This window comes from Nyctibius grandis, chromosome 5, assembly GCF_013368605.1.
Source record: "Nyctibius grandis isolate bNycGra1 chromosome 5, bNycGra1.pri, whole genome shotgun sequence".
Taxonomy (NCBI): Eukaryota; Metazoa; Chordata; class Aves; order Nyctibiiformes; family Nyctibiidae; genus Nyctibius; species Nyctibius grandis.
The window spans coordinates 57,803,008-57,826,644 of NC_090662.1; the positions used below are offsets into that span (position 1 = coordinate 57,803,008).

General features: G+C 48.6%; 1 protein-coding gene across 1 annotated transcript; it reads left to right on the forward strand.

Moving 5' to 3' along the window:
* Window positions 1-928: 928 nt before the first annotated feature.
* EMP1 (epithelial membrane protein 1) lies at window positions 929-15,789 on the forward strand. Its single transcript, XM_068401583.1, has 5 exons — window positions 929-1,071; window positions 12,351-12,468; window positions 13,566-13,668; window positions 13,779-13,919; window positions 14,533-15,789. The coding sequence occupies exons 2-5, from the start codon at window positions 12,391-12,393 to the stop codon at window positions 14,694-14,696; spliced, it is 486 nt and encodes a 161-aa protein (XP_068257684.1). The 5' UTR covers window positions 929-1,071; window positions 12,351-12,390; the 3' UTR covers window positions 14,697-15,789.
* The last annotated feature ends 7,848 nt before the right edge of the window (window positions 15,790-23,637 follow it).

The window sequence follows — 23,637 nt, forward strand, 5'->3', positions numbered from 1 at the left end:
ATTAAAGTGGGAAAGGCCTTTGCCAGCTATTTTATTAGTATCTGCTCATTTCTTTCTGGGCCTCTGCAAAGGTAGGCTTGATACTTTGCAGTAGCAGGTCACCAACTCTATCACAATATGGATCACATTTTAACCCAGATTTTTTCTGACAAACTTCTTCCCGCTTCACCCACATCTCAAGCACATCCCCACTCAATCTTGCATGTAGCATCCATGAGACAACCACAGCATTCAATTCTCTGCAAATGTAGGGGATCTATTTTTAGAGGTTTTTAAGATGACAAGAAATGCTGACCTCAGAAAACTGTGACAAACTCCTCATTTCACCTTCCTTGCCTGCTCCCTCTCCATGGAAGCAAAACACCACCATCTGGCCAACTTGCTCCAGAGTCACCACCAGACCAGAGCTGCATTTTGAGCATCTCTGCTCCTTGGTATATTCCTAAAAGTCTTGTCCATGCCAACACCACAGGTCCGATTTGCATTCCCCCACACCGCCAACCTCCGCCACTTCTCTCTGTGCAGCACGGTGAGGGGATGCGGTGACTCACACAGCCTGATGATGCCCCCTGTCAACCGGCTGTTTGTTTGTTTGAGTGGTTGTATTGTTGAAGTCCCGTTGCCACATTTGTAACTATATATTTTTTTTTTATGACAACCAGAAGTTCAGTTTTATAAACAGATGCTGTTGTGGGCCTCTATTACTCAGCTGGATCAGCGTCAGTCGTTTTTCCAGGCTGCGGTCTCTGTACTGCACACTGAGTCAGACGCAGCCCTGCACAGATTTCTTTGAATCGCTGGTTTCCTCCCAGAGACTCTTGACTCCCTGCCAACAAAGCAGGGCGTAGCTCATTATTTTTTTTTCGTTCTCCCTCTCTTTAAAGGCAGACTGATTCATAGTAACTCCTTTAAAACAGAGTGGAAAGACACCACCCTCCTGCACCACCAGAGGAAACTTAAACCACCACCAGGTCACTCCCATTCACTGCAGCTCTGTGCTCCAGAACATCAGCACTGCAGACCAACACGCTCCTGCTCCCACAGGTGCCAGGACCGGCCCCAGCCCACAAGGTAAGAGCTGCTCTCGAAAATCCTCAGCAACTTTTCTCCCTCACTGGCGGCTGCTCCCCTCGCCCAGCAGCTCCAGCCTGCTTTTCTTCTCTGCTCCGCCACTTCTCTTCAACTTGGCACATGAGCTGGCTACGGGACGCGCCTTAACCTTTCAGCTTTTGCTTTGAAATCCAGCTGCGTTATGGGGCAAAGCAACATTGCAAAGCGCCCCAGTTGCAACCGTAGAGCACTGGCAGCAGCAATGTTATTTTTGCCTCCAGGGCATGTGCAGCCAGGGCGCAGGCACAGGGCACCCAACCTGGGCCAGCCCTGGCACAGGAGTTGCTGCGCGCTTTTGGAGTTGCTCTGTTTACAAACATGGGAAAACGCCTGCTTGAAATTAGGGCTGCTGGTTCAGCATTTCTATGCGTGTGTCTCTCCCCTCCATCGGTGGTTTGCCAAGCTTTAATTTAAAACAACGATGATCGTTCCAAGTGAAGTCTGAGAGGCCCCAAAGGTGCAGGCTTTGGGGTACAATGGGGAAGAGCTCTCTTTCTCTGTTGGGATCCCAGGTCCTGAGGCTGAAGCCAAGCCCCAGTTCTTATAAGCAAAGCCACGTGATGGGTAGAAATGCATGCTATGCCTTCCTTGGCAGCACAGACTCTGGCATGGGGCGCACTGAGAGGCGAAATGAGGGAGCGGGTGGAATTGCTAAGAGCACCACTGGCTGCATGGTGGGGTGTGGTGGGGGGAAGGCGCTGATGGGAAGTGTAGGATTGCAGAAACGGGCAATTTTCCCTATTCACCTGCCTTTTTCCACGCAACCACCCCCTCCCTCCCTCCTCTTCTTCACCAGTTCTCTCACTTCATCTCTCTGCTATGGTTTGTATCCTGCGGTAAAATCTGAACTCTTTTTGAGGTCTGAGAAAGGGAGTGCAGCAAAGCCAGTTTGTTGGCACCAGGCTGTGGTTCCTGTTGCAGGAATTCAGCCTGCCCCTGCACAGTTTCATGGGTCTGAAACACACTGAAAGAGTATTTAGCCCAGTCTGGCTGGGAATGGCTGGGGCTCAGGCTGATGCTGTGGACAGGTACTATGTGAATGGCTGAGAAGCTGACATGACCTTAACTTTGTGGCAGAAGGATGGATTTTGTGAATTTCGAGGTCCCTTCTGGCCCTATTGCTTGCGGCTCTGTCATGCAGGGGTGCCTCCTGTCTAAGAAATAGATGTGTTTGAGTGGTAGGGAAGCTGACTGAGGCAGCGAGTGTTTCCAGGGCAGTCAGCAATCAGTTGGGGTAGAAAGCGTTTTTGGAAGTCGTCATTTACCACAATTAACAATAAAATTGGTTTGAAAAAAAAAAAAGCTGTGGCCACAGAGCAAGTTTCACTCAAAAGCTTTGAATTCCTCAAGGCACCTCTGAGAACAGCTTTGCCCAAGAACTGCCCACTTGACATTTCTGGACAGAGTGCGATTCTTTTCTGAGCAAACACACAAGAGGGAGCTGGGCACAAAGAGTGTGAAAACTTGGAGCCCATTAGCTATTGTTCCTATGATAACAGTGTTTAAGTCTGGCTCCACCCAGCCCACCTCACACAGCTGCCAAACCTGGGGGCTGTGTGCACTGAGAAAGTGCAGGCTTAAAGGCAGCTTATTTCTATTTGCTCCCTTGGGGATCAGCATAGGAAAAGGATCAAAACTGAGGTATCTTGCTATCATCACTAACCCTGCAGCGCCTGGAAGCACCCCATGAAATGCAGCCCCTTCATGCAAAGCACTGCACACCCACCGAAGGAGTTCCTCCCAGCAGGCTCCCACAGAAGCCGCCCCCCCAGCTATGACTAACCATTCAAACATGTGGCACATGGTCTGAGCCATTCATCCAGGCTACCCTCCTGTGGGAGCTGGGCATCTCCATCCGTCGGGCACATGCCACCCCGAGGCAGACATCTGAGAGAGAAGGAGTCGAGCCACACCCAAGGACATATTAATGGAGGAGGGACTTGGGATCTTGTGGAGAAACACCCAGTTTTGGAGTGGGTGCCTCAGAGCTGCAGGGTTGCTAGTGCTCCCCAGTACCCTGCTGAGGACAGAGAGCCCTGGGCTTGGAAAACGGGCCGTGCTGGCCTAGCTGGTGGTCTTTGAATTTTGCAGTGCGCGAGCAATGCAAGTGCATGCAGGAATTACTGTTTGGTGGCCTGGGGTGGAGCAGAGATTGCATTTTAAAGCAGTTCTGGGATATTATCTGCTGATAATAGCCAGTGGTTTTTTTTGGTAACAGACCCACCTCAGGGCCTTGTTTATAATGAGATGGGGGAGATTTGCAGCAAGCACGAATCCTTCTCTCTATTCATCACCCTCCCAGCTGCAAGGTTGGCACATGGCACTCAGCCTGCACCTGCTTGAGTTTCCTCAGAGCAAAAGCAGGAGGGGTGATGGGGAACGGCCTGCTTCCTTAGCCTTGCCCGCTCCCACGGGGCTTCACAGGCCCCATCAACCCCACACGGCAGCCACAACACCACTTCCACGGCACGTTTCCACTTGCTCACCCCCCACCAGTTCCCTTTGGCTGCTGGATGGGTGCTCTCCATTGAGTGCTACACCCAATGGCGAAGGGGAAGGCACCTGATGCCGGGCTGGGATTTGCCCTCGGATACTCAAGTGCCCCATGAGGCAAGAAATAGCACTACTAGACCCCTTTGATCTCAATGGAAACCCTTCAATAGGGAGGTGACAGCACTGTCACCCAACACAACACAGGGCAGGCTGCAGAGCGTGGCACTCCTAATTTTTTTCCTTCCTCCTGTTCTCCGGAAAAAAAAAGTAATGAAAAAGGGCTAGAAGATGAGATTTCTTTACCTTTCCTTCAAGGCAGGGAGAAGAAAGAGACCCAGAGGTGCTCTTTTACACCTCCAAAAGGGAGGGCAAGGAAAGGGATTTGCTATCATCTCCCCATCTGAAGATGGATGCTTAATACTTTATGGGTTTTTTCTGACGAGGCAAAGCAGCGTGCAGTGAAAAGGAGGCTCTTCTCCGTGGCCCTGCTCTTTTGACAGCCCCTGCCAGGGCTGATAACTAACTGGTAGCCACAGTGCTGTAATACTGGCCCTAAATAAACGTGCTGAAGCACGAGCTCAAATGTGACTATACAGATCCTCTATCAGAGACAATCCACATCCAGTCATCCCACAGTATGACACTGGGTCCAGCAGCAGTTCCCCATATCAGCTGCCCAGAGGGAAACCTAGAATGCCTCCTTTCTTAAACTGCTTTCTGCTGTTACGCTGCAGGGAGGGCAGCAAAGCAGCACATCTGGGGGCTGCAATCTGGACCGTGATTTCTTCAAACCCCACTGGGAGAGTTTTGGAAAGTACCTTCTGAGTTAGAAGAGCTGGACAATGAACAAAGGAAACCCTGGCCAAATTTGCAGCTCCACACACCCTCCTCCTCCTGAACTATTTGCAGCAGGGCAGAGAGTACAGGGAGCTTCTCTCTGAGTAAGACCAAACATAGACCTTGCCTTGTCATGGTAGGGAGGGAGAGGTTAGGACAACTCTGCTCCAGAACCCATGTTCCCCAAGGGAGTGACCTGTTCACCAAGCTCATGATTAAGATCTATCCCCTTTCCCCTGTGAAAATCAGTCTGTACTGCACGCATGGGGAAACACCCCCGATGAGAGCCCAAGGACAGGTCCTGGGCTAGGTCATCCCCAGCCACGCAGAGAAATGCAATGAGCTATGAGCATTGGAGTGGCTGACAGCAGGTGAGCAGTGACTCATGCTGAAGGCTTAGCTCTTGTGTTGTGGGGCCACCTGGCAATATGTTTGGATTAGAGGAAATCCAGGGCGAGGGCCTTTGCTGTCCTGTTGCCCTCACAGGGCAGAGTCTGCTCAAGGAGGGACTTGCGAAAGCAGCTTCCACGACTGGGTCCAGCATCCACATTCTTCTCATTCCTGAGAGACGTCTCCTCTATGGGCCCCAGCAAGCCTCTGGAAAGGACAGTGAGAGCCATGGGAGCAAGAGGGGAGAGATGCAAAATGCTCAGAGCTATTAGCAGGCTGGTCAGGGGGTTGCTGAAGGCCAGCTCCAGGAACGTGGACCACTGCTGAAGGAAAGCTGGGCTCTGAGACTGGCACAGCCACTGGTCGTGACAGCTCAGGCAGCTGAGCCAACCTGTCTGCTAGCCATTCTCCGGTGGCTGCAGCCAGGCCAGTGTGGTGTGCCCCAACAAGGGGAGTTCCTGATGCCTCGTGGAAAGCTGTTTCCGCATGTAACATGAGCTAGAATGACCCTTAGACCGTTCTGCCAGCCCATAATAATCACATGTGTAAGAAGCCCTCTCGAAGCCAGATGGGGCATTTTACCCCACGACCACCTTTACCCCACCCTTCACAGAGCACTGACTAACTCCAGGCTGCACAGCATCTTCTTGCTCCTGCTTTATACTCATGCTCCTGCTCCCCCCACTCCATTACTCATTTACTGTGGGTTGAAAGAAGGAACTATCACACAATTTTGCGATTTAATCCTTCACAGTCTTTTCCAAGCTGGCTTGCAGGAACAAGGACACCCTGGAGGCAGACTGACCCAAAAGCTCAGACTCCTTAGATGCCTAAGTCACACTAACCTCAGTGTCTCATAGGCTGTACTGGCATGTTCAGAGGTTTTACAGTCTTGAGAGAGAGACACACTATCTAATAAGGAGCCACTTCTTCAGAGTTATCCTCCCTTGAAAAAAAAGGGAAGATCTTTACAAAACTGTCTATGTAAATCAGAGAATTGCAGTTTTAATTTGAAAATGCAGCGAAAAGCACAGCTGATGTGGGCTTCATGGGCCTTCCACCTCTATGTAAAGGCTGTTGCAAGGAGGAGAAGCAGGAAGTCCCACCAGCAATGATCTGTGCACTTTTGCTCAAACCACACTGTAACCTGAACTTTCCTGTCAGAGCTGTCAGATGGTTTCTCCCACGTGGGCACTGTCAGTGTCAAAGTCGCACAGATAGATACGCGCACCCATAAGGAAGCCGTGCATGGGCACGCATGTAGACAGGCACACACTCACGCACACGGTTCAGCTCTGCTCACAGGGAAACCACAGATGCACGCTCCCATTCATAGCGGGAGCCGCGCAGAGATGCAGATGCACACCCCTACACACACAACGTCATCGCCCAGACCGTCAGTCCTCCCACAAACGTTTCTCTCATATATTGGCATCTTGTCAGAACCCCTGCAAGTCCCAGCAACTCCCATGTCTAATTAATCCACCCAGGAACCATCCAACGTGCTAAGGGGTGAGGTTTCTCCCCATTGCACCTCCAAAGGTGCAGAGGAACACTTCTGTGCTTCCATTAGCTCTGAGGTCCACTTCCCCATCCCTCCCTCTTACTCGCTGCCCATCAGTCCCAGCCCTTCTTTGGCGTGTGCAGTGTGAGGAGTGACAGTGTTCTCCTCCAGCAGTGGCTGCTGGCTGCCTGCCAGGCCCCAGGCAGCTGTCTCTTCTGCTTCCTACTACCAAGTGAGCTTTGGAGTTTCTGTTGATGTTGTCACATGGCTGAGCCCTTCAGGGTGGTTTCTTATGGAGAAAATGCCAGTTTCTCAGTGTCTGCCCTAGGAGCTCTGATATTTCCCCACTCTCAGATGAATCACGAGCATAAGAGCTGGAAAACCCTTGCGTGTCATCTTTTGTGACTCCCCCTTGCATCTCTTAGCCAGTGGAGGTTCGTTACCAAGGGTGGATTCTTGAGAACTTTGTCTGGTCTCACAAGAAATGATTCATGTGCTGGGCCTTTACCACTCCCCCTGGGAAGGCAATTCCCCCTGATCCCTTGGAGACCATACAACCAGGAAACGCTTCCCAAGAACCAGACAAAATCTTCCATTTACTTAAGCTTATTTTCAGTTGTAGCCCCTCAGGCTGCTCTACGCTTTCCTTTTGTTTGACATTCATCTCCTACTTTTACAGCCTTGCAGTACCCCATGTAGTCACCACAGCCACCACCCAGGCATGCACAAAATCTTCTCACTACCATAAACCAGAGGCTCCAAAGGTCTCCGTGTGCCCACGCACATCTCCTGCCCAGCCCTTTTCCTACACACGTGAAATCTCTTTCTAGAGGCACCAGCCTACTCATCCACATGTCTATAAAAAGCATCTGACTTGTAAATTGAGTCAAGCCGGTCTGTCAAAACCAGGTTGTCAACAACAGTGCTGGCGTACAGTGGTTTATAAAAGTCTGGAGTCAGCAAGGACTCCGGATTCAGCTGGAGCTGAAGCAAGAAACAGAGCAAAGGGCGAAAGCAAAAAGATCCTTCCCTGTGGTTGTTTAAAGTTGTCATGAGCTTTCTGGTAACAATGTGATGGGTCCAAAGTCACCACACCACCAGAATATCACAGAGATCTTGACATCTTTGCATCCTGCAAATGACCCTGGGCACGATGAGGACTCTTGCTCATACCACACACAATGACAAAGCGTGCAGTTGTAGCAGGGCTCAGATGCAGTCAGGGCCTCAGCTCAGTCAAAAGGCAGATCTACAAATTTTACAGGGTTTATCCCACTCTGAGGTTTCCCTTACTGATAGCATCATGGCAGCATTGTTATTTGTAAGTTGGCTTTGCACTGAGGAATGCACCAGTGACAGAGGTGGCAGTTTGTGGCTGTCTCAAACAATATCAAACAGTTTTTATTTTCTGTCCCATCCTCTCCAATTTTCCCCTTCCTTTCCAAGTGGCCTTGGCCCTGAGTCAAACCACCAGTATTCCTGGTGTGACTGTGTGCCACCTTAGACAGTGGCCAGCTTCACGTGCTTTCTCTAAATATTGGAGCTCCTACTGCCACCATCAGAGACAGCATACTGGGTGAGACAGACCACTGGTCTGACTTACCACTGCATTCCTTATATTCTATGGTGGCAGCTGGGGAAGACAGAATTTCTTTCATCTCAGTTGCTTTCAATCTATGGAGATTTTTGTGGACATTCTGGCCAAAAGCATTTGCTTTTTCCCAAAAATGCCATCTTTCCCTTGCTGAGAAATTGAGTGTATCAAACCCAAGTGACTTCAGTTGAAAGACTGAGTTTTAGAGGAGTCAGAGGGCACTACAGTGCTCACAGGTGGTACGAGTTAGATGTCCTCTGCTCCTCGGACACCATAGGCTGCTATAGGCTGACTTCTCCCCTCAGCCAGCATCTCTCACAGTACACCTCACCAACTCACCCTGGGAGAGGCACTCCCAAACAGGAACCTCAGTTCAGGGAGAAGAATGGGAATGGAAGTCAGATGAGCTACATCCCTTAGGAACACTTCAGATCTGAAACATTCCAGATTTAGTTGAGAGTGCTCCAATTTTTCACCCCAAACAACCCCATCATTCCTGCAGAAACATCCTGTATACTTCCCTTGTACTCCTTTCACTGCAGTGCACTTTCTACCAGAAGCAAAGGACCACTACCTAATCTGTTTTACCCTCTCAAGTAATCCACTCCCTATATTTGAGGAACTATACTGTTGGCCTTTGTCATATCTCCAAGTGGCACTTTGCATTCCATCCTGATGCTCTGCTAAGCAGCAGACCAAGGGCATGGACTCACTTCTCCGGATTGGCCTCCAGATAGAAGGATCCAAAACACTTCAGTAGAGAGAGAGGTGATATGGGTGTGTACACTTTGCCTGAATAAGAAGACTTTGTCTTAGTTTTTAATGGATAGTGCTTGTCTGCTTTAACTTGAACTAGGGTGCAGCAGAGCTATGTGTTGTTCCCCAGTATGTGTACTCCTGCATGGTGAGAGAAATAGTCTCTACACAGATAAGAGCCTGTCACGCTTATCTTATGTAGGCTTTTTTGTGCTGAAGGCTGCTATGGTGATTGTTATTCATGGTTACTGTTGGTGTGGCTTGTTATTTCTCCTCATCCATCATCCCAGGAAAAGGAAACTCAGTCCGCTGTCATCAGTGCAAGATCTTCTCTTGATTCCACAGGCTGTTCAGCAGGTGCATGGCCTTCACTCTTTCCTCCCTACCAGCCTTTCCTACCTCAGTAGTTACTCTACTCTCACGTCTCAGCTCTGTTTTTCTTGGCTTAGCTGGGGTCTCTCCTGTGGAAGACACACCAGGAGGCTCAGTGCAGGATTCACAACCTGGTTGCTTGACTGGTTCTTGAGAAGCAGTCATAAAACTGACAGCGTGTCCTGAACACTTGCAGGGTTAAATAATTGTGGGTTTGAGAGCTTTGGGGTGAGTCAGTGGAAAAAACTGGCAGCTCTAGGAAGGCTAAGACTGACTCATAGCCCAAGAAGAGCCTGAGGAGTTCCAAGTCCAGCTGCAGTTTAGGTAGGGGAATGGAAGAAAAGGCATTTGCATGCAATTGTGTCCTATTGCTCCAGCAATGTGACCCCACCCTGTAGCAGAGAAAGATGTCTCACACTTAACAAATGGAAAGAGTATCCTGTCAGTCACCAATGCTCTGCCAGCTTCTCTGTCTAATGGGACGAAAAGTCCAGGCCGTACTGTCAGAGAGAGAGATGACTTTATTTCTATGCTGTTCATTCACCCGCTGCTCCTTTGGGATTGTTCTGTAGTGTTTTATTTAAAAGGCAGGGAAAGATGAAGGAAGGGGAAGGCGAATGAATAGAGAGGGAGGCTTGTGCTTTAACTCAAAAAGAATCAAAACTAAGCTATGAGCACATATCCCCAGGGGAGTTTGCATTTGATAGCATGTATATTCAGGGAGAGGTGCTGACGTTCTCAGGAAGTTGGTGCACTGAAAGCACCTGAACTAACAGTGCTCTCAAGCAGTGCGAGAATGGGGCAGAAAAAGCAAAGGGTTTTTTTTACATTGAAAAGTAACATTTATCCCTCATTTTCATTTCTGAATGCAAAGAGAAGGTGCATTTAAAAGGACTGTTCTAGTCCTTTAGGGTGTCATGAAAGTAGGTTTTTAGTCTTTCAAGTACAGGGATTTTTTGAAGGTCTTCAAAAATAATCAGCAAAAAACCTGCTGAATTAGTTTTTAAAGAGGCCATGGAAAAATACGTCCATCTAAGGAAGAAGAAAGTTTAGCCACTGTTCAGTGGCAATTTCAGAGCAGGCAAGATTGCCACAATTTGGTGCATGCATACCAATACCTATGGTGGCAAGAGCATTCGTTACAGTTTGTGTAAGAACCAAGGTAATCAGAAAAAAAGGATGGCAAGCAGTCAAAGGGATGGGAAGATTTGACTCAGAGGCTCTATTCAAGGCACCTGCTGCAGATACATAACTTAGTCATGGCAACAGCAATAGTTTCTCAGCTCAAGGTACAGTGGCAGTATCCCTATCAGTTGCCATCCAGCATTTTGAAACCCTCATTCCTTTTGCAGTCAATGGAAGAAAGGGTTTAACTCTCAGGTCAGGTGTGTTCATGTGGTGGCCTGCATATAGTATTGAGAACCTGGATTTTAGCAATGCTGAACTCATAAATGACTGTCACTACAGTCAGAGAGGAACTCCTAAGAGGCTGTACTTTCTTCAAGATCATCACTAAGGGAGGTACTGTGACAAGAGAGGGCACAGTGACCAGGTCATTCAGGCAAATCAAGCATGAGAAGTTCGCACACAAGCAAGCCCAGTCCATGTTCAGCAAGCCAGGGCTAAACAATTCCAGAGAGTTCTCCCAGGTGAAGGAAACCTCACAGCAGACAAGTTCTTGCTGAGGAGGTAGGACCAGTCACCAAACCTAAACTATCCTTCTAAGGAGTGGCCTCATTTGGGTGGGAGGAGTAACCTAACAGAGCTGGTTCCTTGAGATTCTGAACTCAAGGAAGTCCTCCTGGTCATCAGGTAATGCTGAACTGAACGAAGAGCCACTGATGGAGAAGCCTGTCTGCCGGCTGTGGTTTGGGAAACTGTATCCAAAGCAGTGCAAGGAATAGCTGCAGCACTTTACAGGAATGCACTCCCACATGTGGCCACAATGAGAGGACAGACAGGAGTGAAGAAGGTGGAGTCATTGAGTAGAAAACCCCACATTTACAGGACTTTACAAAGCCTTTTGTTACAGTTTTCGTGAAAGACATCATAAAGTATAATTGTGTTGTTCCATGAGAATGTTACCACACCCTGTACAAATGGTGACAGCATCAAACCTACCTGAGTCACTTGGACCAAAATAACTTGACAGCCAATGTTAATCACATACTTCGTACTGCTCTTCAGTACCGGGACTACCAAGAGAAAGAGCAACACAGCTCTGTGAAACTTTCTAGGAAGCAGTCTTTCACTGGTCACAGAGTGGACCCAGTAAACTCTTCTGCCTGATCTCTGTGGCTATACTGCACGATTACTAATAAATGCCTGGAAGGAGGTGAAGTATGCTCACTCACTTTGTGTGAATTGTCTGCACTCACTCTCACAGCTTAGATTTGTTCCTTTTATTTCCCGTTTTCAGAGGAGAAGTCAGCAGCCTTGACGAACAGTGTCATGAGAGCTGTCTAAAGCACATTCCCCTCCCTTTCCAATCACATGTTCATCAATGACAGGGAATCTTACAAAAAGTAAAATCTTGCAGGGTACAGAGGCAAAAAAAAAAAACAAACCCAAAACAAACCAAAGAGGAATTTGCATTACAAGAGAATCTTACTGCCATAATAAAGTGATCTGCATGCCTCAAGTTTTAGAAGGGAAACAGGCAGTTTTCATTGCAAACCTAAACATCTTCCACTGCCCCAGAAAACCTCAGTGGTGTTTCTGTTCTGGTTATTCTCCTCTTCACATAATGGAGCAGGCAATTGAGTAGAGGTAGCCTCCAGTCCAGTCTCCACAGCTGCTCAACAACTGATGCACCCAGGAACACATGGTCCTCCACTCCACACCACCTGCCCATGTCCCAGGCCAGCTGGAGGAGGCTGTGCCACGAGAGGGAAAGGGAGAACAGGAAGAGAAGATCTTTCCTGACCTCTGTGAATCCTGTGGGCAAAAACTCCTCTTCCTGGAGTGTGTCATTTTTACTGTACATAGCCACACACCAATTTAAGCAACGTGTATATATACTCAAGCTATTTTTAAAATGCCCCCAAGCTAACTACCCCTGCTCTACATCTCCTCCCAAACTAGTTCCTTTACCTTCAGGCTTTCTTTAACCTCTTGAGCAACTCCCTTGCAGATTTTGACAAAGGTTTTAGCGATGTTTTTTTGTGACTACATGCTTCCAGAGTAGATCTAAGACCAACCTGTTTTCTTGCATGTAAATATAGCTTATAAGAATGCTATTCTTTGATTCAGCCTTTCCCTTCACCTCCTCCCTCTGCTCTTGTTCTCCTCCAGAGCTCTCTGTGTTGGTGACACCACGTAGAAAGGACCCAAGATGTTGGTGCTACTGGCTGGTATCTTTGTGGTTCACATTGCCACTGTCATCATGCTCTTCGTCTCCACCATTGCCAACGTAAGTAGAGACCATGGATGAGACATGGCTGTTTGCCTTCCGCAGCAGTAGCCAGCCCTTCATATGGCTGGCAGGAGGACAGGCAGGTGGGTGCTCAGGTCTATGGGTGAGGGACACCCGCTCATGGCCGTGAGTCAATATGAAGCAGTGATGGGTGTGCTCAGGAAGCAGAAATGCAGCCGGGGTGGTACGGGAGGCAGCCTCTGCCTGCCTCCCCCCGCTCCCAAATCCCAGAGCCAGCAGCACCTCAACACTCTCCATCCAAGCGAGCGCAACGAGGAGCAGGGGACATCAGCAGATGACAGCTCCGAAGCGGTATTTATCGTCCCATCTGGCAGCCGGGCTGTCGCACGACTGGGCGCTCCCCCGTGCCTGCCTGCTCTGACGGCAGCAGCCAGCGGGTTGGGGGGGCTGGGGGGGCCGCCGAAAGCGCCGCTCCCGCCGCTGCCCCCCGCGGAAAGCCCCGGCAAAGGGGGGCAGCCGGGCCCCCCCCGCGGAGAGACCCGGGGCGAGGGTGACCCCTGGCGGCGCGACCGGGGCGGCGCGGCCGCGGGGTGGATTTCGGGGACCCCCCACACCCGCCTGGGCGGCTCGCTCGCTCATGGCTCCCTCCTGCCGCCTCGCACGGAGAGCGGGAGGGGAGCAGCTGAGCGATTACCCCCTTCCCCGATCACGGGAACAGGCTTCCCCCGTGTTTTGCCTGGACCAAATGCCTCCGGGCTCTGGGAGCCCGCGTCATCTCCCACCGCTTCGGCTGTTCATCTGCTGCCGACACGTGTTGTCTTTTCCATAGAATCACAGAATCATTTTGGTTGGAAAGGACATTTAAGATCATCGAGTCCAACCGTTATCGTAGCACTGCCAAGCCCTCCAGTAAACCATGTCCCTAAGCACCACATCTACACGTCTTTTAAATACCTCCAGGGATGGTGACTCCACCACATCCCTGGGCAGCCTGTTCCAGTGCTTGATAACCCTTTCGGCTCTCTGTCTCGTGGAACTTGGGCTAGTGTTGCTCTCCTTACAGTTTAGTCTGACAGCTGGCCAGAAGAGCAGGGCAGTTCCCCCTGTGACACGGCTGTTTCATCCTGTTTCAGGTTTGGATGGTGGGTTCTTCCAGCTTCGGAATGGCCTCATCAGGACTCTGGCTACTGTGCAACCAGACCTGCGAGCAGCTGCCAGTCAACAGTAGTGACGAGGGTAAGTTACATCTGCATTTTCATTGCAGTGGTGATGAATTGCAGGACGTTTGTGCACAACACCACGGCTAAGTCCTGACCTTCTCAAATCTGTTCCCTGTGTGTTCACAGCTTCCCTCAAAGCCGTGCAAGCCTTTATGATCCTCTCGATCATTTTCTCCGTCATCGCACTTGTCATGTTCATTGTCCAGCTGTTCACCCTGGAGAAAGGCAAACGTTTCTACATCACTGGAGCCATCATGCTTGTTTGCTGTAAGTATGCACTCCTTGTGATGGCTCTGCGTGCGTCCCACTGCCTCCACAAGCGCAAGTAGCCGCACGTGTCTGCCACATATGGCCATCAGGGGAGGTTGTCAGCCAGCTAAAAGTTTCAAGTGCCCCTTTTTTTTGATGAAACAAAGCACTGATGAATTGGAAAGTTTGTTGTTTTTTTTTTTTTTTTACTGTATATAATGAAAATATTTCCAGATTTTCATTAGAAAACCCCAGTGGGTTTTGCAAAAAGCTTTGAAAGACAACAAAAAGGATTCAAGTATTTTGGTGGGCAGATGAATAAACAGTTACACAGCTACTGCTCGTGGGATTCAACACGTAACACCAAACTCTCTGCAGATCTTATTACTGGCTTCTTCCTAACAAAGGCTTGTTCCCCATGGCACCCTAAACAAGCCCTGAGAGTCTTACATTATCACATCTGCAAGAGAAATCCTCCATAAATAAGCCTAATGGGCAGCAGCCCCTCTCTCATATGGCACAAAACATGCATTATGATCTCAGGGGACAATGGGACTTCAAAAGTCCTGCAGCAATGCCGGTTTCTGTGCATTTTCCAACTCTATTTACTTTTCCCCCTTCCCTCCCACAGGGATGTGCATTCTGATTGGAGTCTCCATTTACACAGCTCGGTTCACAGGCAAGATGTCCGAGTCCACAAGTTCTCACCACGGCTACTGCTTCATATTGGCCTGGATCTGCTTTTGCTTCAGTTTCATCATCGGCATCCTCTATCTTGTTCTTAGGAAAAAATAAGGCTGATGGGAGTCCAGGGGAGAGGGTTGGCTACTGGGAATGGGGAAGAATTGCTCTGCTGAGAGAACTGTTGGGCCAATAGAAAAAGATGGAAACAGCCACCATCATCACCATTGCCACCACCACAGAAAAATCACTAACAAAGCTAGAATCCTCAGAAACTCCTTCACCAAAGAGAGGGAGAAACAGCTCCAACTGATCTAGCACTCCTGGGGCTGTTGCACCAGAAATCTGCAGGTGACCCAGACAGCTGTTCTCCTTTTCTGAAAAGTTATGTCATACCTTCACAAAGCTTCAGGCTCAGCAGTGATGATTGAAGGGCACCACACAAACAAGGGTTACATCTTTTTCCCTTCCTAGAGCCCTTCTCACCTTTCAGTGTGGTTTGTGGGTTGGGCAGTGAAGCTTATGACCCCTTTTTTTGTCCATTGAAACAAATGGGATGGGCCTTTTGTTACATTTTTATATATGTATATACACACACATATGTGGAAGTTAAAGACATTAAATTGAGAAGCAACCTAATAGAAATCAGATTAAATTAATATTAAAAAATATCTACAGAAATAAAGCGGCCGTTTTTTTTGCTGCTCTGTTTACTATTTGACATTCCCATGGTTGAATCAAATTCAGGTAGGAAGTGCAAATATACAGGTGTGGATGACAGGGTGGGAGAGAGAGAGAGAAAGTGTGGGGGTGAAGGTACACAGGGGTTCCTAATTACAGAAGATGCAGTTGTTCAATGATGCACAGGCAGAGAGGGAATCATTTGGAGGTGCGCTAACACTAAAATCTTCTATTCAGCTCCAGAACATGGTAACAGCACCACAACATCGCAGATCTTTACAGAGACAAGTCCTTATCTGTAGGCAGGGTTTTGTTTTCCCACATTGTCACCTAGGACATGGCATTCATTGTGAGCCCAGCCTTGTGCCACCTCTCATCTCAAAGGCAGATGACACTGGTTAGCAGACGAAATGTGTTCCCTAATGAGAGATTTGGTAAGATGAGGCAGAGCTTGTGAGTTCTGCTCTTTGCTGCACAACCTCAGGCCAGTCACTTAATCCGGTGCTTTTCCATCTGCCAAATTCTTCCATAAAACTTTACCTACCTCCCAGGGTTGCTGAGAGATTTTGAATCCACTCTGTAATACAAGGTACCCGTGTGAAAGGCTGGCATGGGAAAGTAAGGCATTGGTACTGCTGCAACCCACAAATTTCTGTCAGTTCGAAGAATCTCAGTCACAAGTGGCACCTATAAGGAACAAGAGGTCAAAACTTCCTGTGACTCCATCCACAACTAAAAGGCAGAGAGTATAAAAAAAATGCAGGTGCAGATTGTGCATGGAGCGCTCTCTCTCTTTCTCTCTTTCTATTACATTTTCTTCTTATGTATCAGTTTGGTGGATATATTCTAGTACTGTATGTTGCTGTTTCATTAACAAAGGTTATTTCATATATAGTCATTGTAAATATTTTGAAATGCATATTTTTAACTTTGAGGGCATAAAAATAAAATCTGATTCCCTTTATTATAAAGAGTTTTGCTTTGGTGTTTTTTTTCATTACCATTTGAGATACTTGTTAACAGAAGCATTTGCTGTTCCCACTGAATCAAAGCTCACTCCTTTAAGATTATGTAGAACTACCATCTTCTCTTGCTTGTCAGTAAATGAGATTTCTCATTTTGGAAGGGAGGAGGAAGCAGGACAATTCTCAGAGCTCCTGTTTCAGGCTCTCTGCAAGCTCAAGCAGATAGTGTGAGCAATGGTAACACTCAGTCCTAAAGCCAGGCTGTGATTTGCACCCAGGAAAGCTGGAAATATACTTTTGCACTCTAGCAGAATCTCATCTCTGTGCAAGCTGGTGCCCAAGATGCTGCAGGATTTATTATGTCTTAGACCAACCCTCAGCATAAGTGAGTCCCAAAGCAAAATCACCGAGGTGTTTACCTGGGCCATTTGACTTGGTATGTAGCTGTTGCCTCCTTAGATTTGTCTGGCCAAACACATCAGCAGCTCTAGAGCTTGAGCAAAGAGTCCAAAGCCCAGGACACAGGCAGATCTCAGTAAACTTGAGGCTGAGAGGAATAAAACAATCCTGTGAGCTGTGAGGTGAGGTAAAGCCTAGAGGGAATCAGCTGCGTAGGAAATTTTTCTTTATAAATTAATCCACCTTAGGGAGAGCTAAGACACATGCTAATCGAGGGCGGAACCATGAGATGAATCGTTAGGAGCTGAAGTTTCACCAGAGAAGGGCCTCATACACAGCAGGGTGTGGGAAGGCTCACGGTGTGTGATGGGTTGACACTTGTCTTGGTCTCAGGAGGTCCCAGGAATCTTACTGTCCTCATCCTCCTAGCCCTCCTAGAAGTGCAGGGTAAACAAAGACCAGTCAGGCACTGGGGAACAAGGCTTCTCTGGCTACAGGCTAATACCAGCAGCTGAGACATGAGCAAGCGGCTGAGGTGGGAATACTGGGGGATGCTAGCCAGGGAGCTTTGCAGGAGCGTGCCCACTGCTTGACTGGTATCCATGCCCTGTTTCTAGCATGGCACAGATCACACGTAACAATATGATACCTGACAGACTAATGAAACAATCCCAACTTTGTTGGGATTCCCAGGACAGATCACATGAAATGCTCTCAATTTTTGAACAACAGTGTCCAACAAACTTGGCCTCACCACAAACTGTTTCCATTGGCAGCTCGGCAAAGATATGAAGGCTACTGGACACTCTGGGCATCTTGGTTTGTCTGAAAAACCACTTTTAAAGGATCAGTGACCTTATCTACAGTTGGGAAAAATCACTGGGTCCTCTGGCATCTGGCAACCCTAGTCAATGCAGTCCCTGAAATATATCCCGTCCCAAATGAGGCCATCTTTACTCCACACCTGGTATCTCCCACCACCATCTTCTGAGTCCTGTTACATTAGGGGCTGGCAGGCAGGGGATTACACTGGGCACTGGCAGGACAGAACACACCAAACAGAAAACCAGATGCCAACAAAGATGAATCAATTACAAAACAGAAGGAAGCAGAAAAGGACAGGAGCAAACGGCACTACTGGTTGTGTCATATGACAGGTGTTTGCTCAAAGATCGTCTTCCACGCAGCATGAAGGGACACTGACCCAGTGCCACACCGACTGTGAGACACAGTCATGGCACTCCTGCAAGAGCCATTACAGTGGTTTCAGGGATCAGGTCTTACAAGGGCCAAGACCAAAACTGACCCTGACTACTTCAGGGACAAATCACAGCAGAATGCTTGCACTGGATGAGAAGCCTTTGGAAGAGGAGAAGCAGAGAAACAAAACAATTCCTATGCCGGAGACTCCACTGCAGAGCAAAGGAAGGATACCCCCTCCCTGGTCTTTTTTCTGCAGGTCACAGTGCAAGGAGGAAGGGATTTTCCATAGACAAACAACTGACTAATTCAGGACATTTGACTACAGTAAATGAGCCAGACCAGATAAATGGTCCACATGCTAGTGCTGGCTAAAATTATGCCAGGAGCTATAGCAAAGGCCATACACAGAAGACACCCCTGCCAGATCTGACTTTTCTGAGAGCTCCCAAGGAATGAGGATAAACAGAAGTTCTCCAAACAGCAGGTGCTCGAAATAAGGAGGCATTGCCAGCACAGACCATTTCGTTAGCCATACTCAGGAGGAACAGGTAAAAGCTTTTTCCATACTCGATACAAGGCAAGGAGAGCAGAGAGCTGCAGGAAGAGCTAAAAATGAGGCACAGTCTTGCTCTGACCAGAGAGTCAGGCTATGCAGGCTGGGAAGAAGCAGTCCAATAACTGCTCACATTAACGGGTTTGCAATTGTCTGTACATGTTCAGGGGAGTGTTGCAAAAGCCTCTGCAGACAGCTCAGGGGAGAGTCCTGCTCTGTGAATGGCAGAAGCCAAAACCAGCCAAGCATAGTAACTGACCCCTGGGCTGATCAAGGGGTGATGACAGCACTGCAAACACAAAGGCAGCAGCACCATTACAGAATGCAGCTGCCTGCCAGCACACCCAGAGTGGGAGAATGGATTGATTCCCTTGCAGCAAAAAAGACAGAGAAAAACCAAACCAACAAAACAGCAACAACAACAAAAACCAAAGCGTGCAAGGAATGGGGAGATGATGGGAGGCATAAAAGATGATGCTAGGAGTGATGTAAAGGGTCAATTCCAGCATTGGAGTAAATCTCCACTGCTGGCATCCAGGGGCAGTTCATCCAAGAATCATTTAACAAAGGAAAGTAAGACAAAATCAGAATGAAATATTATCCCACTCAAAACATACCCAGCCCAGGGGGCAGCCCAGAAATGTATGCTGCAGTTGTACTAATTGTCTTTAGAAGGCTGCCTAATCTTGTGATTATTTACATTTGCAGCTCTGCCTTCTCAGATAGTAAGAGCAGTCAGGATACCAGTAGATTGCTGGAGGAACTGGGGAAGAATTTTAATTCCACACCCTCTGTTCCCACATTGCACAGTTGGCGAGGTACATCACTGCAGGCAGCTCAGCTCTCCCGACATTGTCAGAGCCATGGTATTGGATTAGATACACCAGTGATCTGATGCATGATGACAAATCTCATGTTGCACAATTCATCCAAAGTATGTGGGTATCTGGTATAAATATACACCTTGTCATCTGTTACAGTGCTTAGGAAACCTGATTGCCTTTCTGCTCAACCTAGCGTGGAAGGCTGTAGCTGGCAGCCTTCCTCCTTTTCACTCCCTCTCAGGCTTCTCATGTGGACCAGGCTAGGCAGGGACCAGAGAGGTCCATCCGTAGGGTGAGGGGCCTCCAGCCAGCATCTTCCCAGAGGCAAGCACAGGAGTCATGCTCCTCAGGAGATTTATGAGAACCCAAGATGCTTCATCTGGTCTCTTAGGCTAATCCCAGTGTCAGAATTTGGGCAACAAAGCCAGATCTAGCTGCAGTGAGGTCTAGGGGAAGACGCAGTGCTGTGGAGCTCTGCTCTGTGAGTATGGTTACTCTCATACAGATGACCTGGAGAGCATAACGCAGTAAAGGTGATAAAAGAAGGGGTGCTGGGAGGCTCCTGCCTCTCTCCACCTTCCAAATAAATCTGCAGGTGGACAGCATCCTGGCTTTTGGGGTTCACAGGTGGATGCGTCTTTTTTTTACCTGAGTTTTGTGGGGCACCATGGATTATTTCTTCCTCTGGAAGCAAGTCTCAGAATAACCCATGTCATTCACAAGCTCACTGTAGAGCTTTTTGGGCCTTGCTCTGATAATAAAATAGAGCTGAGAGGGCTGAGCTGTAATTCAGTGTGTAAAAGCACTTCCTAGGGCTTTGGGAGGACAGGAGGATGTGTGGCTCTGAGAGACAGGGGAATATCAACTGAATCCAGCAGTATCTTGTTATCAGTGCCCAGAAGCCATACATAAAAGTCATGAGTGAACACACCAGGGCAGCTTAGCCAAGCAAGTAAAAGGTGTTGCTGTAAGCACGGCCTGTCAGAGGGGGTTCAGGATTCAGAGACAAGGAGTGGGGAGCTGGCAAAGAGGCTTCCATGTGCTCCTCACACTGCAGCCATGGCAGGTCTCCTCCATGCTCCTGGGCAATGCAGGGCTCCCTGGGAGCTGCTGTCAGCCCGCAAGTCCTTCTGATGTCCCTAAAAGCTGAGACTGCTCGGCATTTTGGGGGCATAGATAGCAGCTCCAAGGATTGGGTCCAAAGCTCTCACCATTTTTGTTCACGGAGTCAGGGAGGTAAAAGATAGCCTAAGCACACCTTGAATATATTTTTTTAAGGGCTTCTGTTTCTAAATGGCATTCTGAAGCAGGAGTTGCTTCATGTGCATCACATAGAGGACGACCAACCATGCAGTAGAGCAAGAAGCTTTATGGCAAAGAAACCAGAACCCTTGCACTTTGCATCTCAGCTCTGGAAAGCACTTGCAGGCTCTGCAAGAGAGCCAGAGGAGGGGGAGGCAGAGGTGGAAGGCAAGAGTGAAGTCCTCAGGACCGTCCCAGAAGCAAGGAGCATGGGCACTACCTAGCCAAGAGGGTGGACTGGCAGTGAGTCATCAGATGTCGTGCAGGAATGGGGCAGCAAAAAGAAATGGGGATCAGATGTATGGACAGGAGAGAGAAAGAGACGGACAGGAAGAACAAACACTGAAGAAGATCTGAAGACTATCATGACCCTGGTGGCTTAAGGGAGGACAAGCAGTTCAGTGGGGAGGTGTATGAAGTTTTGGACACCTGAGACCCATTGCAATCATCTATCAAGCAGACAGACCCTGATCAGGAGCAGGCTGTCTTCCCCGAGGCAGTATCAGAGGCTCATGTGCACAATCCTGCCGAAAACTGGGGTGAACCTTTGTAAACTGTCCAGCACAGAGGACCCGTGTGTGCCCTTTCAGCCCCTTGATGGCTGAAGATCCTGGTCCCCTGCATTGTCACTAGAGGTCAGTGCAAGCCCAGCAAATACCTCTCCTGAATATCTCTTATGATCCTACGATTTGAGCACATCCCCAGCCAGGGACAATGCTGCTGTATCATAGTATAATTCAGAAATAGGAGCATGCCCCAGCCTCACTTGGGAGCCCTCAGACGGGGTCCCTGCTTGCCTGAGGCACGTCACATAGAAGATGGAAGAGATATGTCAGGTGCATCTTGTCCCACATAAGAGGTAACATCGTGGGAGTGTTGATGGCCAATAAGAAACCTACAGGACAAATGGAAGTGGAAGAAGAAACCCTACAGGGGAATGAGCAAAAACTTTCTAGCCATCAGGCATGAACAGATGACAGTGGCTCAATTCCCTTAGGACACTGAAAGCTGTTTTGGAGTCAAGGAGATAGATAGGATTGTCCCTTACTCCTGCAGTTACTGCCATCCCCTCTGCTCTGTACTGTCAGAGACACTGAGGCAGAGCAATTACATTGAGCTGGGGCAAGCAGGCTGGAAGCAGAGAATGAGGGAGTTGCTGGGGTGGCCTGAAGATGGAAATAGTACAGTCCTTTAGGATCTCCACAGTTCCCACTTCAGAGGGGGACCCTTTCCAGCTGACTCCACACCAAGTGGCTCTTAACAAAACAGAGGCTTTTCTCAGTTTCCCAAAGAGCAAGCCCTAAGTTCATAAAGACTGATTGCAGCAGGCCAGTAGTTAAATCTGTATTAAGGCAACCAGTTTTTAGAGGTGTGGTTTTAATACTGATGAGTTGCCAGTGAAATCTGTGGAAGCTGCAGCGGCTCAGCAAGGTCCAGCAATTTAAGGATCTCATTTCAAACACCCAAGCCATAAAATCTGAACACAGACACCCAGTAGAGACCTTGAAACCCCACAGCAGGGAGAGAAAGAATTCAGAGAGGTCATTGCTTTTTTTTTGCCACATGCCTTCCAGAAGATTTGCAATGACCTTGCTGCAATAAAGACAAAGTTTGTATTTGCAGTGCAGTAAATCTAGTGGTCCCTGCAGTATAATTGCATACCCATAGAGAGGCACGACTGCTCTTTTGCTGGGGAAAAGGGAATCATGGGGTGGAAGTGTGGTAGAGCCCAAACAACAGGAGATGAATGGAGCTGAGCATAAGAGGTGAGATTTTCCACTCAAATTCAAAGGATTCTGCAAATTATAAAGCATTTGTTTGATCCAGTCATCAAAGCTCTGGCAGAGATGAGAGAGGTCCAGGAAAAGGCCATGGCTTTGGGGAGTTTTGTGAGTTTCTGTTGTGCTTTGGACAAGTGCCTCCTTCTGCCCCCTCAGCCTAACCTCTCAGGTGTTGGAGAAGAGACACCCCCCCTTTCCCTCCCACCATTCGCACCCTCAGCACATAGCTCCCTCAGCTGACACCTCCCAGGCTGCCTCCATAGGAGTGGGAAATCACAGGGACCTGCTGGGCTCTTTCTGTGATGCATTGTGCTTGGGACAAGGGAAAGGGAAACGCTGTGGACACAGCAGGCAGTTCAGTGGAGATCTGGGGGGCAGGACTGATCCAGCTACCCCATAGCGTTCAACCTTGCCTCCCCCAGCAGCAGTGAGCTGAGAGGGCAAGGAGGGGATGTCCTGCCCCCCAGGCAGGAGGGGGATTTGCTGTTTAGGCCATGCTTACTGCATGCCAGCACAGGTAAAGCTGGCAATCAGCTCACCCCTCACCACCTCCCCAGCTGCAGCCCTGGGCAGCTGCCTGCTTCACCTGTACCTGAAGCCAATGAGCAGCCATGAGTGGTGAAAGGAGACAGGCCTCCAAGGAGAACTTTTCCATATTACTTTCACAATGTGACTAGCAAGCAAGGGCATTTGGGTCAGAATTCACAAACCCTCAAGCAGATATCGGTCATGAAGAATCAAGCACAGTCACATCCAGATGCAGAGTGCTTCGGAGCAGAACCAGTGCGGTATGGGGAGCGAGACCGGGCTCACCCGTAATGCCTACGGAGCTGTGACTGCACACTGGCCCTTATGAACATTCACATTCAGGTGACTATGGCTTTGACACATACTAAGCACCTACACTGAACTTCTCCCATGCTGGGTCTCTCTGTCCCATTTTATTTTTCCACTCACAGGGGAAAAAACAGATTTTTGCACTATCTGCTTCTAAGGCAAGGCTTAATGAAAAGCAGATGCTTTCTGCCATGACTGTTTCCTTTCATCCTTCCCTAGATGACTTCTACCCTCTCCCTACTGCAGAGATGGAACCAAAATTTGGCAGAGCAGCAAGCTGGGAGTCATGCAGGAGCTCTTTATTGCCCAGGGGAAAATCAATGCCACTTAAGCCAACACGTATGCTATAGATAAAAGCACTACTTGCTCAGAGAAGCCATGATCAGGAAAGTTAGCCTGTTCCTAACTTTCTGACCATTCTAGCTGCGTTGCACATGTCTCCAAATATCAGCAAAGTTTTTGTGCAATAGTAAAGTCAGATCTAGATGCAATTCCTGTGGAAATCACTGC